This window comes from Tamandua tetradactyla, chromosome 1 (assembly GCF_023851605.1).
Source record: "Tamandua tetradactyla isolate mTamTet1 chromosome 1, mTamTet1.pri, whole genome shotgun sequence".
Classification (NCBI taxonomy): Eukaryota; Metazoa; Chordata; class Mammalia; order Pilosa; family Myrmecophagidae; genus Tamandua; species Tamandua tetradactyla.
The window spans coordinates 205,552,194-205,569,733 of NC_135327.1; the positions used below are offsets into that span (position 1 = coordinate 205,552,194).

The 17,540-nt window shown below is 32.7% G+C and overlaps 1 protein-coding gene across 11 annotated transcripts in view; it reads left to right on the forward strand.

Moving 5' to 3' along the window:
- The window catches only part of DYNC2I1 (dynein 2 intermediate chain 1), a 136,423-nt gene that overhangs the window by 62,573 nt on the left and 56,310 nt on the right, over window positions 1-17,540 (forward strand). For 9 of the 11 annotated variants that reach the window (XM_077151653.1, XM_077151657.1, XM_077151658.1 and 6 more), the window contains 6 exons: window positions 383-437; window positions 3,297-3,362; window positions 6,953-7,030; window positions 7,517-7,739; window positions 10,445-10,544; window positions 15,679-15,808. In XM_077151653.1, coding sequence (XP_077007768.1) covers window positions 383-437; window positions 3,297-3,362; window positions 6,953-7,030; window positions 7,517-7,739; window positions 10,445-10,544; window positions 15,679-15,808 — 652 coding nt within the window. Of the gene's footprint in view, window positions 1-382; window positions 438-2,756; window positions 2,843-3,296; window positions 3,363-6,952; window positions 7,031-7,516; window positions 7,740-10,444; window positions 10,545-15,678; window positions 15,809-17,540 lie in introns of all 11 variants that reach the window. The other 2 variants (XM_077151662.1, XM_077151655.1) reach the window with 2 other exon arrangements.

Here is a 17,540-nt window from a genome sequence, read left to right on the forward strand (position 1 = left end):
TATTGTCATAAATATTTCTTTTGGAAAAACAAATATAGTTATATTAAACATAAAATAGTGTTTGGGATTGGCTAGCTAATAAAATTATAGGATTTTCTTGAACTTTTGTAAGTCTGTAGATTCACATACAAGTTAGTTGTTAAAATGCAAAGTTTTTTTTCTACTGAAAATATTTACTATCTTGAATTATTGCTGTAAAAGAAAATAATGTTAGGAAGTCTTGAACATTCCTAATTTTGATAAAACATGCTTTGGAAGTTTGCCAACTAATAGCAATCCTTAATCATATAAGATATTAATAAGAACATTTTCTGATATAATTAATGTTTTTTTTTAATTCTACATTTAAAAAATTATGATTTTGATCATGTTTATTTTTTAGGCATACTGAGAATTTAGCAAGGAATAATGGAAAAGATAAAGAATCAAACAGGAAGGTAAGACAATTTACTTGGCGGTGACATTGATTTTATTATATAATAAGATTAGCCATGTATCTTAGTTTGTGTTTCTGCTTGAAAAGATAGTCCTGAAACAAGGACTTTTTTGCAGCTGACTTGAGTGGTGATCCCAGGAGGCCACAAGAGACATACTTTAGATCAAAAGACCCATGTAGATTGAAAATTAAAAGATGGAAAAATATAAACTACCCAACAGTAAGTACAACAGAACTGGAGTGGCTATACTAATATCATACAAAATGGACTTTGACAAAAAGTATTACTAGAGACAAAGAGGGTCATTTCATAATGATAAAGGAATTAATTCAGTAGGAAGATATAACAGTTATATCCAAAATACAAGATGCAAAAACTGACAGAATTAAAGGAAGAGACAGACAATTCAACTGTAATAATTAGAGACACTAATACTCAACTCTCAATAATGGATAGAACAATAGTACATGCTAGCAAATTACACAACCTAGATGATAGGGATAAATTCCCAGAAACACATAAATTACCAAAACTGACTCATGAAGAAGTAGAATGTCTGAAGAGATTTATGGAAACCAAAGAAATTGTATTACTAATTAAAAATCTTCCCACAGATACAGAAGATCATAGGGTAACAAAGGCTAAAATAATTTGGGTAGATGAAAATACTAGCAGTCAATGAAGGGAGGGGTAAGGGTCATGGTATGTATGAGTTTTTTTCTTTTTTCTTTTTATTTCTTTTTCTGAATCGATGCAAATGTTCTAAGAAATGATTATGGTGATGAATATACAACTATGTGGTGATATTGTGAGTTATTGATTATAAACCAAGAATGGAATGATCATATGGTAAGAATAGTCGTGCTTATATGTTGTTATGTTAAAAAAAAATAAAATATAACGACACACACAGAAAGAAAGGTGAATGAGGAAAGTAAGGTACTGTTCCTGTCTTCTGTGACCTAATCTAATTAAGGAATAAGAAAAAAGTGGAAGAAAGGGTACAATTTCCTAGTTTCTTATTATACTCCAGACGAAGGAGCAGGTGCATGAATAAAATGATATAGAATAAAGCAAAAAAAGAAAAAAAAATCTTCCCACAGAGAAGAACCAAGGCTTAGGTAGCCTTGCTGGAAAATTTTAGCAAACATTTACTATTAATACTGATATACACTCATAATCCCACTCCTTTTAAAATTGTTTTCATGTTTTAAATTATCTTGTGTATGTGGTTTTGGGTATAGTGAGAATCATATTGCATTTTCTTTTTCTACTTGATACATCAACATTTTTATAGTCTTCGTTTTCACAGAATTCATAATTATTATCACAACAATCTTCATAGTGATTCATAACTTAATAACTATAAAATAGCATACTGCAGTGCTATAGTATAAACTATCAAACCGTTTTCCTGCTTTTTAAATATCTGTTTCTTTTGGATTATTTTCTTATTATAGATTATATGGCAAGCATATTTGGCTTCTATTAAATTACTTCTGAAGAATTTTTATTTTCTTTCTTTGTTAATTGTCTGAATACCCATGACTTCATCACCCCATGTTGTTGTTTTGATGTGAATGCTCTTTATTCATTCGATTTTGTATGTGTATGTGTGTGTGTTGGGGTGGTTGGCTCACTTAACTGTCTAAATACAACCATCTCCCTACCACAGAAAAAAAGGTAGCCTAGTAAATATTTCTCCTCATATAATCTTTCAGTCGTACATTGATATACTTATTTGGATGTTTTGGATCCCATTTTTGTTGGTTGGTTTTACACAAACACACACCATAGCATATTGTTTTTCCCAGTACATTGTGAAAGTCCCTCCAGTTTAAATGACATCTCTTTCATTCTTTTAATAGATAAATTTCTTGAAGTGGAATCATTGGATGAAAATATATAGATTTTAATATTTTACTGATATTTCTTCATTTATTTTCTAAGCTCTAGTTCAGCATTATTCACTAGAAATATAATGTGAACCACATTGTAATTTATAATTTTCTAGTAGTCACATTAAAAAGGTGAAAAGAAACTTATTAATTTTAGTAATTTATTTTATTTAAACCAATGTATCTAAATATTATTTCAACATGTAATTAATATAAAAATTCTCACTGAGATATTTTACATTCTTTTTTTTCACTACAAGAGCAAAATATGCACTGTATCTTCTCCCTTAAAAGATTCCAGAAGTGGTCTTAAAGATATTTTTCAGCATCATTTTGGTCTAAGATTAGATATATATTTTATAGTATCAACTCTGAATTAGGTATAAAATATAATGCAATTTATCTTGTTTCAATTTTTCAGCATTTATGGAGTGTCTACAATATGTCAGAATAATTTTCTGAATGTGAAAAACTATGGATGTCTGGGAAACTACTTATATATTCACTGTGAGAATTTTGTTTTCTTCATGAGCAGTACATTATGTCACCAGTTTTTACACTGTTTGTATATACTACTTAGGTAATGACTTCCTAAGTATAGGACCTTCCTAATATCAGTAAAAATAATAGCTAATGTTTATTGGGCTTTTCTCATGTCAGACCCATTGATAAGTAAGTGCTTTAAGTACATAAGTTTATTTAATCCTCTTGTTGGTACTATAAAGTACATACTGTTATTCTCCCCATTTTTCAGAGGAGCGAACCAAGGTGTAGAAAGCTTAAGGTACTTGTTAAGTTGCATAGTTCACAGGCCATAGGTCAGTACACAGATATTTCAAAGGCTGTGCCCCTAAGTAGTGAGCGGCATTGCCTCCACTGGAGACATTTGGATGACATTTTATAGATATCTTTTATGTGTCACCTGCTTATTTACTGATTGTTTCTGGGTTCTGTCACTTAGCATAGCCATGAAGATGGGTCATCTATGTGGAAATTGGCTCAAAGACAAGGAAATGAAGAAACCTTGGTAAGGAAAATGCATCTTTTTGTATTTGGGAAACATTCAAACATGCACTTTCATATTACCATTTTATTAGGGTAATTATTTTATTTTTATTATTTTCTATTGTTTTAGATACAGAACATTTATATGATGAGAAGGAAAGAGATTTTAATGTGAAATTTATATTCTCTCTTGTTTGAAAGTTCTTGATTATATTGAAGGCAATCTTGGTTTTGTGGGTAGAAGAAGATAATAGGTTTAATGGGCACACAGCCAGATATCATAGCCATTTTCTTGGTTGATGAATTGGAAAACTTTTGCAGAAAGCTTTGCAAAGAAGAGTTTTGGGTTGAATGAATAGTCAGTCTTCTCATGTGCACTGTCATGTGATTATTACTGAGAAATACAAATGTTAACAGACTTTTTTCAGAAGTATATGCCAAACCTGAGAGATTAAGGAATTGTCATTTTTGTCATATAAGAGAGAAAAATGAATAACAGGTGATTCTGAAGAGGTGCAGCTATTTTGATGTTCTTTTCCAAAACTATGACCAGTAAAGAAGCTGAAACATCATGGCATTGTGAAAGAAATGATTGAACTCTGTACTCTTGGGCACTTTGTCATTGTTTTTTCTGTCTGCCTATTTGATTCTTGCTCTGCAAAGGAAATAATGAAGTTTTTGCTACACTCCCATTGTACTCTCATCATCTGGTTAAGTGCCTGATACACACCAGATGTTCTTTAACTATTTGTTGAGTGAGTGATTTACAGTTTCAGTTTACTGGCCAGACACAGGACATGATATTCACATGTGAACTTGAATATCAATAAGCAGTGTGATGTTCCTAGTAGTTGAAAACTCCTGCACAGCATTCTTTTCTTCTCCCTTGGCAATAAGCAGGTATTGTATTTATTGATGCAATAAATATAGTATGTGTCATTCCATATAACCTACAATGACTGTATATGACAATGTGCTCAAAATACCTACCTCCTGCTCCAGTTGATTAGGTAGCCATAATAATTGTCTCACTCCTGGGGGCATGTATTTGTCTTTCCTAGGAACACATTTGTGTCTTGAAAAGTCAGATTTGATTATCAAGATGTAAGGAACAATCTAATTAGATTTCTTTATGACATAATTAACTACTTTTAAAAAATATTTTAATACAATTTTATTGATATATTTTATATATTCACGTACCATGTAATCATTCAAAGTGTATATATAATCAGTGGTTCACAATATTATCATATTGCTGTGCATTTCTCATCATAATCAACATTTTTTGTGAAAAATAACATATATACAAAAAAGCAAATTTCAAAGCACACCACAACAATTAGTTGTAGAACAGATTTCAGAGTTTCATGTGGGTTACATTTCCACAATTTTAGGTTTTTACTACTAGCTGCTCCAAGATACTGGAGACTAAAAGAAATATCAGTATAAAGATTCAGTAATCATACTGTTGTTAAATCCTACCTTCTCTGTATAACTCCAACATCACCTTTGATTGTTCTCCCACTGTTTAGGTATTTGGGCCATGCCCATTCTAACTTCATATCGAAAGGAGCTATCGATAATATGGGATGGGGGATGGAACTAGTTGATGTTCTGGAGAGGCTGCCCTCTGCATTTCAGGACTTGTCTGGTCTAGGGACCCATCTGGACGTTATAGTTTTCTGGAAAGTAACCCTAATGCATGGAACCTTTGTAGAATCTTATTAATGCCCTAGGTGTTCTTTAGGAATGGTTTTGGTTGGGGGTTGACAAACTATGATAAGTAGCAATGTCTAGCTGAAGCTTGTGTAAGAGTGTCCTCCAGAGTAGCTTCTCAACTCTATTTGAACTCCCTCAGCCACTGGTACCTTATTTGTTACACTTCTTTTCCCCATTTGGTCAGGGTGGCATTGTTGATCCCCTGGTGCCAGGGCCAGGCTCATCCCTAGGAGTCATCTCCCATGCTGCCAGGGAGACTTTCACCCTTGGATGTTATGGCCAACATAGCAGGTAGGGCAATGATTTCACATGAAGAGTTGGGCTTAGAGAGAGAGAGAGATCACATCTGAGCAGCAAAAGAGGTCCTCTAGAAGTAACTCTTAGACATACCTGTAGGTAGGTTAAGCTTTTCCACCACATAAATGAGCTTCACGAGAGCAAGCCTCAAGATCAAGAGCTTGAACTATTGATTTAGATGTTCTTAATGTTTAACACAGTATCAGAGATTTCACTAGTGGTACATAATTAACTACTTTTATGGCATTTTTTACTTCACAGCATTTTACTAGATTCTAGAGACAAAATATTACATTTCAAACAGGTAATTGCTGTAACTGAGCGGTTAATGAGTCCCTGTCCTGAGCTACAAATCTGTATAACTTGTCCTGAATGTTCTATTCTTACTCATCACACTTAATATACTCAAGCCATCCTGACTTAACTCTTTCCATCCTTTCCCCCTAAGTTTGTTTTCTCTCCTGTATCCCTATATTGGTGAATAACACTGAAATCAACCCAGTTTTTAAACCTGAAAACCTTGGGAATCATTTCCCTTCTTATCCTTAAGTCTGAGTCACCATCTTTCACCTTGAGTCTTGGACCTCTTCACTAGTTCCTTGATTTCTATCTTGTCTCCTCTGCAACCTAATTTCATCCTGCTCACTGGGACCGGAATGATCCCTTTCACAGGTATTTTAGTGTTTCCCGTCACCTCTAGGATAAAAATTGAAGTTCTCTTGTCTAATGTGTGATTTATTGGGACTATATGCTTGGGGACCAGCTTAGGTTTTTAAAAGGATATCTCAGTTCTCTGTGAAGTGAGAGAGGCAAGGAATAGAGGAATGTGGTGGGGATAATGAGTCCTTGAACAGAGGAAGTACAGTCCATCCTGTGGGGATGGACAGGATGGGATGAGGCATAGGAGAGATGCTGGAGCATAACTATCAGGTGGGGAATGTGCAAGGAAGAGCCTAGGATGATTCCCGCATTTCTGGATTATAAGTATGCCATATGCTAGGTATTTGTCATACAATATTTGTCCCATTGTGCAGCCTGTCATTCTTCACAGTCTGTGCACTTAACTACTGTGCAGTATTTCTTCCCCTATGTAGAAAGGAAAGGACATGCGTAAGAAAAAGTTTCTACCATAAAGCTTTTTAGTTGAGATTTTGGAATTTGTGAAATTATAGACAGGGTTTAGGCTGACATTTGTGTTTTAGATTTTTCTTTATATCTGGTTTTAATAGTGTGAAGAAGATGAGTATCACTCAGAAAGGAATATGTTCATGGGTAAGGAATGATATATGGAGAGGGATCCCTAGGAGTTTGTCAATTATTTGTATAACACATTTTTTTGAGCCATAAGAATTATAAAGGCTTCCCAAAATGGATATGTTTTATTAACTGTTATTTTCCTTTTTAATCATGCTTTGTAGGTTAGCAGGTGTATTTATTTTATAAGAATTTGAAGTTAGGTTATGTTAGTTTTATAAATATTTGAACTTTTTGTATTGGCAACATCAAATTTCAAAAATTTTAGTTTTCTAATCTGTTTATAAGAGTCAAACTTATGTCTGAATTTTTTATTACTTGTTTGATTTTTACCTCTAGGATATTGAAAAGGAACATGTTGATTTACAAAATCCTGGAGCTGATGAATATACAACCAATTTTGAAGATGATTTTGAAGTGTGTATAGAAATTAAAATTTTTCTTAGCTTAGAAATCATTCATTTAAAAAATAAGCTTATGGGGTGGTGTGACAGTGGTTCAGTGGCAGAATTCTTAACTGCCATGCTGGAGACCTGGGTTCAATTTCTGATGCCTGACCATGCAAAAAAAAAAAAATAATAATAATAATGATAAGCTTATGTATAGTAATTTAAAAGCTTTTTTCTCTTTATTATGCTTAATTTTTTTTGTATATATGTTATTTATTTTATTTTATTTTTTTATTAACGGAAAGAAAGAAAAAAAATTAACAACATTTAGAAATCATACCGTTCTATTATGCTTAATTTTTAATATCTGTTATTAAAATCACTAAGCTATAGAAATCTTAACTATAATAAGGACTTTTTCCTTTTTAAACTATAAATTTGAATGTTTTGTTCAATATCAGAGTTAAAGTCAATTTGTCTTGAAATGTTCCAAAAACATTGTTATTCTTTGTAGGACTATGAAGATGATTTTGAGATTTGTGATGGAGATGATGATGATGGTAGCAATAATGAGCATGACTCAAAAGAAAAAATTGAAGAACTCCCTCTAGCCAGAAAAAAGGAGATACAAGAAATTCAAAAAGCCATTAATGCAGAAAATGAAAGGATTGGTGAATTATCTTTAAAAGGGTTTCAGAAGCAAGGTCGAATGGAATGTGAAAGGGAATCAAGGACAGGTGTTAATTAAATTCTAATTTTATTTCCAGGCTCTGACACAATGGCCATCAAAACCTTGTAGACATTTGTCATAGACAGACTATTCTAATTCATGATGTGGATAAATGAGAATTTCATACATTTATGTTGATGCTATGTGCTTTGCAGCCAATATATATTTGGTACTCAATAGATATTAATAATTGGAATGTTAGGGGTTATTTGTTATATAAAAGGAAGCTACAGATTGCAGTAAAGCCTAATGGTAAATATGAGTAATTATCATTGTAGAAGCATTTATACAGGGTATCACCAATCCTAAGTGCTCAGTAGTGTCTGTTTTTACCTAAGTTTCTTGCTTAGTCTGTGAGTGTATCTTTTTGTTTTCCTGTTGCTATCATTGAATCTTTATGAAAAATAGTTATGGTTGGCAGTAGATGGGTCAGGAATGTCAGCAGATAAGGGGTCCTCATGAGACATGGTTGTAGTCTTATGGGGACAGCATTTCCGTAAAGATTTGAAAATATAGCCCAATAAAGTTTGCTATAAAGGACACTGCTAAGTAAATCTTTCTTCCCCAGTGATTTTTTTTATGAAATTAGAAATGTATTTTGCTCCAAAAATCTTGGCATGTGAATATGATGAAGTTACTTGTAAGAGTAGGAGTAAATCTTTTCAAATCATTTAAAGGAAAGGTTACGACATTCAAAAAAATTAGCACTAAAAATAGCTCTCAAAGTAAAATAGCTGTAATATTAAAATATAATTGAATAATATGCTATTTTAAAAGAAATCACCTAATAAAAATATCAGTAATTAATGCAACTAATTACAATTGGTAATTAACATAATATAATAATACAACTGAATATTTGATAGAATTATTATCAATTATTGTTATTATTACGCTCATTTTTTGTGCTTGCTGCAGAGGCAACACTGGGAGTGCTGTTATAGTGAATATTGGTAGAGTTTATAGCTAATTTTAAAAATTTTAATCAAAGGATGTCTTTCCTGTGTAGTGGGGTGTCTAGTAAGGATCCACCTTCTTTTTGGCCTTATTGACTAGCTGTGAGAGTCATTAATAGGTTTCAATGATTTTTTACTGTTTAATAGTAACGTGCACAGGGAGGTTATGTAGGATTTACTTGACAGCGTTCAAAGTCTGCCTGTTCTTGAGTTGCTAAGAAATATGTGATATTTTATTCTTAATGTTCCCAGTTTTCTCAGCAGAACTCAACCAAACTTTTTTCATTATTCACTTCCTACGTTTAGGCTTAGCATTATTTTCCTAGTATCCCGATTTATAAGATTAGTATTTGCAACCCCAGATATAAGAGATTACATTTTGGTATATTTTTTATTTGAAGGAATTATTTATTCTGATATTCACTGCTACCCAGGAGATAGCACTACTCTTTCTGCTCTATTTATTGTTAAGCCAGTTTAGGCTAACACAGTTTTAATGTCATAGTTTATAGGATAGGAGGTAATATAGAGTAGTACTGAATAGTGCTGGCCTGGAGGCAGATTGGTTTCACATTCTGCTAGCTGTGTGACCTTGGGAAGTTACTTAACCTCTCTGTGCCTCGGTTTCCTTATCTGTTAAATATGGTTAAGGACTTCTTTAGGGTTTTTGTGAGGATTAATTAAATAAGACAATGCATGATAAGAGTGTAAGTTCATATAATAAATATTGATTATTATTATTAATATTTAATTATCATCCCTTAGTAGCTTATAGAATATATTAGTTTTCTTTATCCTACCTGGCTACCCTCAGACATTATTTTGTATAAAATATCCTGCCTGTGTGCTGTGATAATTAAACTTTATTATAAACTGCGCACCTTATCCTTTTCCAAATAAGAAATCATTTGATAAATAGCTTTTTCAGTGCTCTAAAGTTACGCCATGGTGTTTGAAAAGTTCATACACCTCCAAAAGGTAAATTGTTTACTTAATCAGTCAATAAGTATTTACTGACACTTGACACAGAGGTAGAGAGCTCTGGTTCAGGAATTCCTTTGTAGTAACCATAGTTCTATGACTTTAAACAAGTCCACCAGTTTCTTCATTGTTAAAGCTGGGACAGTAATATCTCTGAATTTTTATTTGGTGCTTTACAGTTAGCAGAATACTATACATATACATGACCTGGTTTAATCTTCATAATAATACTGTAGGGTAGATATTTTGACAAATGAGAAAACAGAGGTACAGAGATTAAATAACTTGCTCACAATCATAAAGCAAGTAATTGGCAATACTGGGACTTGAACTTGGGTCTTCCAATTCCAAACTGGCATACTTCTTACTGGGCCACACTCCTCTGCCTCACTTGCCTTATGGATTTGTTGTGAGGATCAAATGAGATAATGTTTGTAAAAGTGTTTTGAGAGTTATAAAAGTTTTATGAAGTTGTAAGATGGTAAGGTTGTTTATTCTGACTTTGATAAGTTCTGACATAGATTCAAAAGGAATGAGAAGACAGATTATGATACAACTGAAATAGCTATATAGACAAATACATAGTTTTAGGTGAAATTAACAGAAGCAGTTCTCTAAAATGATCATGGAAATTGTTGTCATTAGTTTCTACTACTTTATTGAGTAGAAGTATTTGCTATATATGCTTCAATTATTTGGCTCTTGATTTTTTGTTTGTATTTTTGAAAGAAATATTTCAGTATTTCACAAAAATGACTTTTTTTTTTTGGTACAGATACAAATTCTTCTTCCAGAGCCTCTGTCTGTGGAATTTTCATGGATTTTGCAACAGCCTCCCACCGTCAAAAGAGTCGGACTCAGGCCCTTAAGCAAAAGTAGGTATATTGGGAAATTTGCCAAGCACAATGAGATTTATATATATATATTTAAATATGCTTTAAAAATAATGCTTTTCATTTTATTTTCACTATTAACTGTTTAGATATGTCCTTTGTGTTACATTTCTTTTGTGTTTAGATATATAAGTAATACAAATATATTTGCTGCTATATATTAGGTGTTTGACATTTAATGTTTGTAGTTACATTCATGGTTGACTGTTTAAGTATTACCCTGAATATCCATGACATATTTTGATGAGGTGGGAATTAAGTCACACATTCATATAGCTGTTGGGCCAGAGACCATATGTAAGTAGTGAGTGTAGCCTATTTTACATCTCGCTGGGTAGTTGTTCTCATTTAACTTGCAGCTAATGTGATTTAATCCTTCTAAAAGCCTTGTGACTTGAATATCATGTCTATTTTACAGATGAGGAAGCTGAGGAAATTAGTTAACAATAATTATTAATAAATTAACATTTATTAACTGCTTATTTTTGTTATGACTGTTTTTCATGTATTACTTCATGTAAATACATGCTTTACATGTATTACTTTATCACCCATTTTATAGATGAGGGAATTGAGGCCTAAGGTCAATCAGTATCTAGTTCATAATAGAGCTGAACTCAGGTCTGCCAGTCTCCAAAGTTCAAATTTTAATTACTGTAAGTTTAGAAGTTTATATATTTTTGGAAATGTATGAAATTCAAAGAATATATTCTCAATTCAAGGATCTACTGTACTAAAATCATATGATTTAGGAGTAAGTGTGAAAAAAAGGATTTTTTTAAAAAGTGGGTTTAAATCCATTCATATCATCTAATTCAATACATGACCTTAGTAAGTACTCCATAGATATTTGCTAAATAGACAAATAAATCATTAATAGAAATTAATGCTGTTTTCACAACATTTTTGTTGTCCTTATATTTGGTATTTCCTGTTGAGGCAGTAAAACTTAAGTTTTTAGCATGATGGCTAGGTTGTTGACCTAATTCGAGTCTCAGGGAACTATAAATGGTGTGATCCAATTTTATAAACTCAGAAACAATCAAAAGTGCGCACTCTGTTATTCAGGCTTATACAAATGTGAATAAAATAATGTTTTAAAAGCAAGGGAATTGCAAAATCAGTATAGTGATTCTCATGGGCAATGAGGGAGATGAGAATGATGTAGCTCATAAGTTTATGCAATTTATTGGTAATTTTCTAGTATTGAGGTGAGGTGGTAGATTCCAAGACTATCTTTATGTTATTATTTATAATGCATCCATAAATGGATCATAATTCATGTTTTGAAATTATATTAAATATTTTAAAAGAAAAGTAAGAGAAAATCAAAGGCTGGAACATAAATGGATTGATGACAAAGAACATGTTTTTGAGAAAAATGAAGGAATACTTTATAATTGGAATGTGAGTGAGTTCTGTCATTTGTGTGTTACAAGGAAATAAAGGTACAGAGAAGGAAAAATAAACTGTAGAGGCATTATATCACTAGATATAAATTTACTAAATTATCTAGACATTTGGGAAAAAATAGATACCTGCTTCACAATATATCAAAGATAATTCCAAGTAGATTAAAAAGACAAATAAAAAAAAGGAACATAGTAATATAGGTAATTATTTCAATGAAATTAGGATAGGATAGGACTTTCTGAGAATAAAAGTAACTGGAAGAATACATGAAAAAAATTAATGGATTGTACTTCAAAAAATTAAATTTCTATAAGTTACAGGTCTATGAATCCAACAATATTAAAAGTGAATGGCCAACTGGGAAAATATATTTCCCAAATATATGGTAGAAGTTTACTATTCCTAGTACATAAAATATTTTTTATAATTTGGTATGTTACACAAAGCTAAATCTCCCTAGATAAAAATGGGCAGAGATCATGTGAGAGTTGAGATCCAACCAGGAAATAAAAAACATTGTGAGTACTTAAAAAAGGAAATGTAATGCAAGGAATTAATTACATAGGTGCTGGAGGAGTTGAAAAGCCAAACAGGATACAGTGAAGCAACCTAGAAATTAGCAGGAGCAAGAAGCTAACACCACCCCTAAGCTGGAGAGACAAAGGCCCCAGGTATTTTTAGAGCCCAGAAAACTAGAGCCATGGCAGACCTGTCTAGCAGAAGCTAGAGTCACTGAGAAAATATAGCAACTACCAGACATTCTACTTAAGTCAGAGAAGGAAGAAGAGAAAAAAAAAAAGTTATCCTCTTATTTTCTCTTACTTTCTTCTCCTTGTTCTTTATGGTTGAATCCCAACTGACATGGGAGCCTGGCAAAGTTCAAAGACCAGCCTTCCAATGACAGAGACAGAATATGGGAGAAGCAAGGAATGGGTGTAAGGTCAGGTGGGTCTGGAACTGGTAAAGGGCATAGAACACTAATTCACAAAGGAAAAAAATCAAGCTGCCATAAATATTTGAAAACTTTTCTGTTGTATGAGGAGTCAGAAAAATACATATTCAAACAACGAGATGAATTTTTCCTCTATGAAATAGTCAGGGTTTAAAAAAATGATAATACATGTTGATGGGAATGCAGAGGAAAAGCTGCTTGCAGCTAATTGATACAGTCTTTTTGGAGGCAGTTTTCTAGAATGTATCAAATATATCTATGAAAGTGGTAGATACTGTTGAGGATTATATAATGTCATGAAAAATTGTTCCTGTGATATGACAAAAGCATGTTAAAAAAAGATCATGTTCTTCTTTCTATGATTGAGTAGTTTGCATCAGACAATAATTTGTATCAGAGAAACCCTCCTGCCAAAAATAACTATAGAAGCTGGATAAAAAAACACCCCAAACTAGCTGATTGAATATGTTAGGGAGCAACCAAGACAGTCAGGATTCGTAGGGCTAAGATCCTAGAGAGAAGGGAAATGCATTGAGGTGAGACCTACATCCAGTGCTTTTTTCCCATTCAGAGGACAAGGCAGTGAGGTCAGACAGAAAGTGGTATTCTAGAACTTGTGACATTCTCACAAGGCTTGGGAGACAACATAGAAGTTTTTGGGCTTCCAAGTAGAAGAATCCCTGATAAACATCCTGCATATTAATTAAGACCTCTTAGGGCTGTGTTTTAGGAAGAAGGGAAAATCAGAACAGACCAGATCTTACGAACTTTGAAACCGAGTCTCGAATCATATTAGTCCCTGCTTAGAACAGTATGATCTGTCTATACTGTGGGAAAATTATTATATCCAGAGTTTCTTCAGTTTTCCTATATAGTGTTTATCTACAGGTAGGCTATTATAACTTCTGAATAAATGAGAATAATGAATGAATTTAGCTAGAGTGCTGAATAAAAGAACAATATGCAGCCATCAGTTGTTTTTCTATGTATTAGCAATAAAAATATTAAAATGTAAACATTTGCAGTTGCATTAGAATAAATATAATAGAAGATGTACAAGACCTCAACACAGAAAATCTAAGAGACATTACTGAGAGAAACTCAAGAAGACCTAAATAAACGGATATTATATTGTGTTCATGAATTGGAAGCTTAATATAGCAAACATGCCAGTTTACCCCAAATAAATGTAATAATAGTAAGAATACAGTCAATGCAATTCCAATAAAAAATTTCAGTAGGTTATATATGTGTACATATATATGTTTGTGGGTGTAAATTAACATGCTGATTCTAAAATTTATATGGAACTACAAAGTGAATATTCTATACAATTTTTATGTAGACCTACAACTTCTCTAAAAAAAAAGAATACTGAAGACTATCTTGAATAAGAACACAGTTTAAGGATTTGAACTTAGATATCAGACTTATTATAAAGCTGCAGTAATTAAAACGTTGCTTTATTGGCACTAGGATAGTAAAATAGACCAGTGTACAGAATAATGTCTATAAACAGTTATATATATATATAAAACTATATATATATATATATATACAGTGAACTGATTTATGATATGGGTGCCACTGTGGTGTAGTGGGGGAAAGGGTGGTCATTTCAATGCATGGTGCTGTAATAATTGGATATATGTACATGCAAACAAAAGAACCTGTACCTCTGCCTCACACCATATACAATCAATGTGTATGGCAAGAGACAATGAAAAAGTGAGAATCTGTTGCAGATTTCCATTGGGTTGAAAAATTGTTGAAGATAGAGAACTGGAGGAATAAGTGGGAAAGATAGGGGATGATAGTCATACAGTAAGAACATGGGAAGGTTGCAGTTATTGGTAAAGACCACAAGAGTAGCTGTAGAAGGAAGGAGAGGAAGAGGAGAGAACAAATTACAGTATTAATAGAGATACCTGGATGTTGGCTCAATCATTCATTTAGTATATATTTATAGAGCACCAACTATTTGTCAACCATTGTCTACGCCCTTGGAAATAGTAGTAAATGAAAGAAATAAAAATCTCTGCCCTTGCTGAGATTATATTCTAGCAGGGGTAGGGAGTGGGGGTGTGATAAACAATAGATATAACAAAGATGGAAATCTGGGTACTCTACAATTAGGGTCTCTGGAAGAAAAGGAGAAACTGGCAAAGGTGGTTGAAAAGGAAGGCTGGAGAAAACCATGTAAGTGTGGTATTTTGGAAACCTACAAGAAAACCATATCAAGGAGAAATGCTAAAAGGAGTTGACAGAATAAAGTTCAGTGGGGAAAACAAAGGCCTACTATAGTCTCAAGAAGAGTATATTCTGAAAAAGTAAGGCATATTCTTGAAAAGCTATGCTATCTGGTAATAGCTAGGTGAAGTGATAAAAATATGATCCTTTCAGCCAAGATATACTAGTTCATAAAGTCAAAGGGAATTGCTTTTAATGAAAATTCCAGGCATACATATATTATAATTTTATTTTGTTTTAACCTCAGGTGCATTGAGTTGGAATAATAAAAATTTTTGGTTCACGATACATTTTCATCTTTGGTCCACACATATCCAGTTCGTATTTATTAATTGTTTTTTTTTAAACATATTAAATACCTCAATTCACCAACCAGGCAAACACTATAACCTTGGCAATTACCTATATCTAACCATAGGTTTCCTACCACTCTCCTACATACCACTTCCCTACAAAAATTATTCAATTTAATTTTTGTCTTGTTTCCAATTTATTTTAAAGGACACGCAGCACAAAATTGCTTCGGCTTATTGACTTAGATTTTTCATTCACATACTCTCTCTTGGATCTACCACCAGTAAATGAATACGATATGTATATCAGAAACTTTGGGAAAAAAAATACTAAGCAGGTTAGTGAAATATTTATTTACTAAGTGACAAAATGCAAGTAAAGTGTAATAAATTAAGTTTGTGCCTAAGTGTACCTTGTTCTAGAATGCTAGAGCTTGCGAATGGTCTGTGAAGCATATAGGTTTATGGATAAAAGGTTACCCCTTCCACCTATGGTACTAATTATCCTGAAGAAATTATGCAAATAGGAAATATAAAGACATTCTAAAAGCATTTAGAACATCAATGAATGACCTATATGTAATGGGCTAGAGATGGTTGGTCTACATTCCTCACCTTTGAGTACAACTTTATTTAGAATGGATGTTTAAAGTCAAACAGAATGTGAGAACTGGATTAGTTTCTCTGAGTTCCTGATGAGGATGTAGCATTTTACCTGTCTGAATGAAATCCTTACAGTGCAAGATTCTCAAGATACTTTATAAATAGTAATTGTTTTGGTTATCTTCCAGAGCTCTCCATAATCTGGACCCACCTTGACATCTAATTGTATCTTGTTCACGTCTCTGACTCCCTTCTCTCAATGGTCTCTAAATGTGCCAGGCTGTTCTGTTAGTTTGCTTATCCTCACCCCACCATCCTTCTTAATGATTTACATTGAGTTCCATCTCTTATTCCATAATTGCTATAAACCATCCCATACAACTTTCCACTTCACCATAATGTTTCCAATCATTGATTAATTACTTCCTAACAAGGTTATACATTTTTTGAAGTCAGGGATCATTTCTTAACATGACATATTGGGTACAGTCAATAAATAATACTCTTAATAGGAAGAAAGTGACAGTATGAAACTCAAGAAGCTGACAATTTTAATCCTGGTTTTGCAACTGACTCACTCTGTGCCCTTGAATAGATATCTAACCCCTTTGCTTGTTTGCCTCATCTCAAAGCTGTTAGTAACAAAGCGGTCATAATTTGCTTAAGAATGTAAATAAAAAATATATAATTTGAAATGAATATTTTTTTTTTTTTTTTTTGGTTTTGCGAATCTAGTAGGATCTAAGAGAATAGGCTATGGCTAGGCTAAGTAGTAACATTTTCAAGCCAAAGCTTATTGTTTGATGTAACTTTCTGAAAACACTTTTGAAAATTATGTCCTATGTCTATTAAATGTTTAAGAGACAAGTAGTCTTTAACCTGATTGTTGTTTATGTTCTGATGCTTTTTGGGGGGAGAGTGCATGATCCGGGAATCAAACCCAGGTCTACTGCATGTAAGGCAAGCATTCTACCACTGAATCACTAATGCTTGTTTTTTACTTTTTTATTTTTATTGACAAACCGAAACAACATATAAACACAAACGTTCTTAACATACAAACATTCCACATATGGCGTACAAGCGATGACTCACAATATCATCACGTGGTAGTATATTCATAAACATGGTCAATTTTTAGAACATTCGCATCACTCCAGAAAAAGAATTAAAAAGAGAAAAGAAAAATCTTGTACATACCACACCCCTTACCCCTCTCTCTCATTGACCACTAGTAGTATTTCTGATACTTATTTTTAAAAACTTTTTTATTGTACAGTATAACATATATACAAAGCAAAGAAATTTTAAAAAAACAATAATTTTCAAAGCACTATTCAACAAATGGTTACAGGACGGATCCCAGAGTTTGTCACAGGCTACCATAGGATCCTGTCAGATTTTTCCCTCTAGCTGTTCCAGAATATAGGAGGCTAGAAGGCTTAAATATTTTTTTATCATCACAAT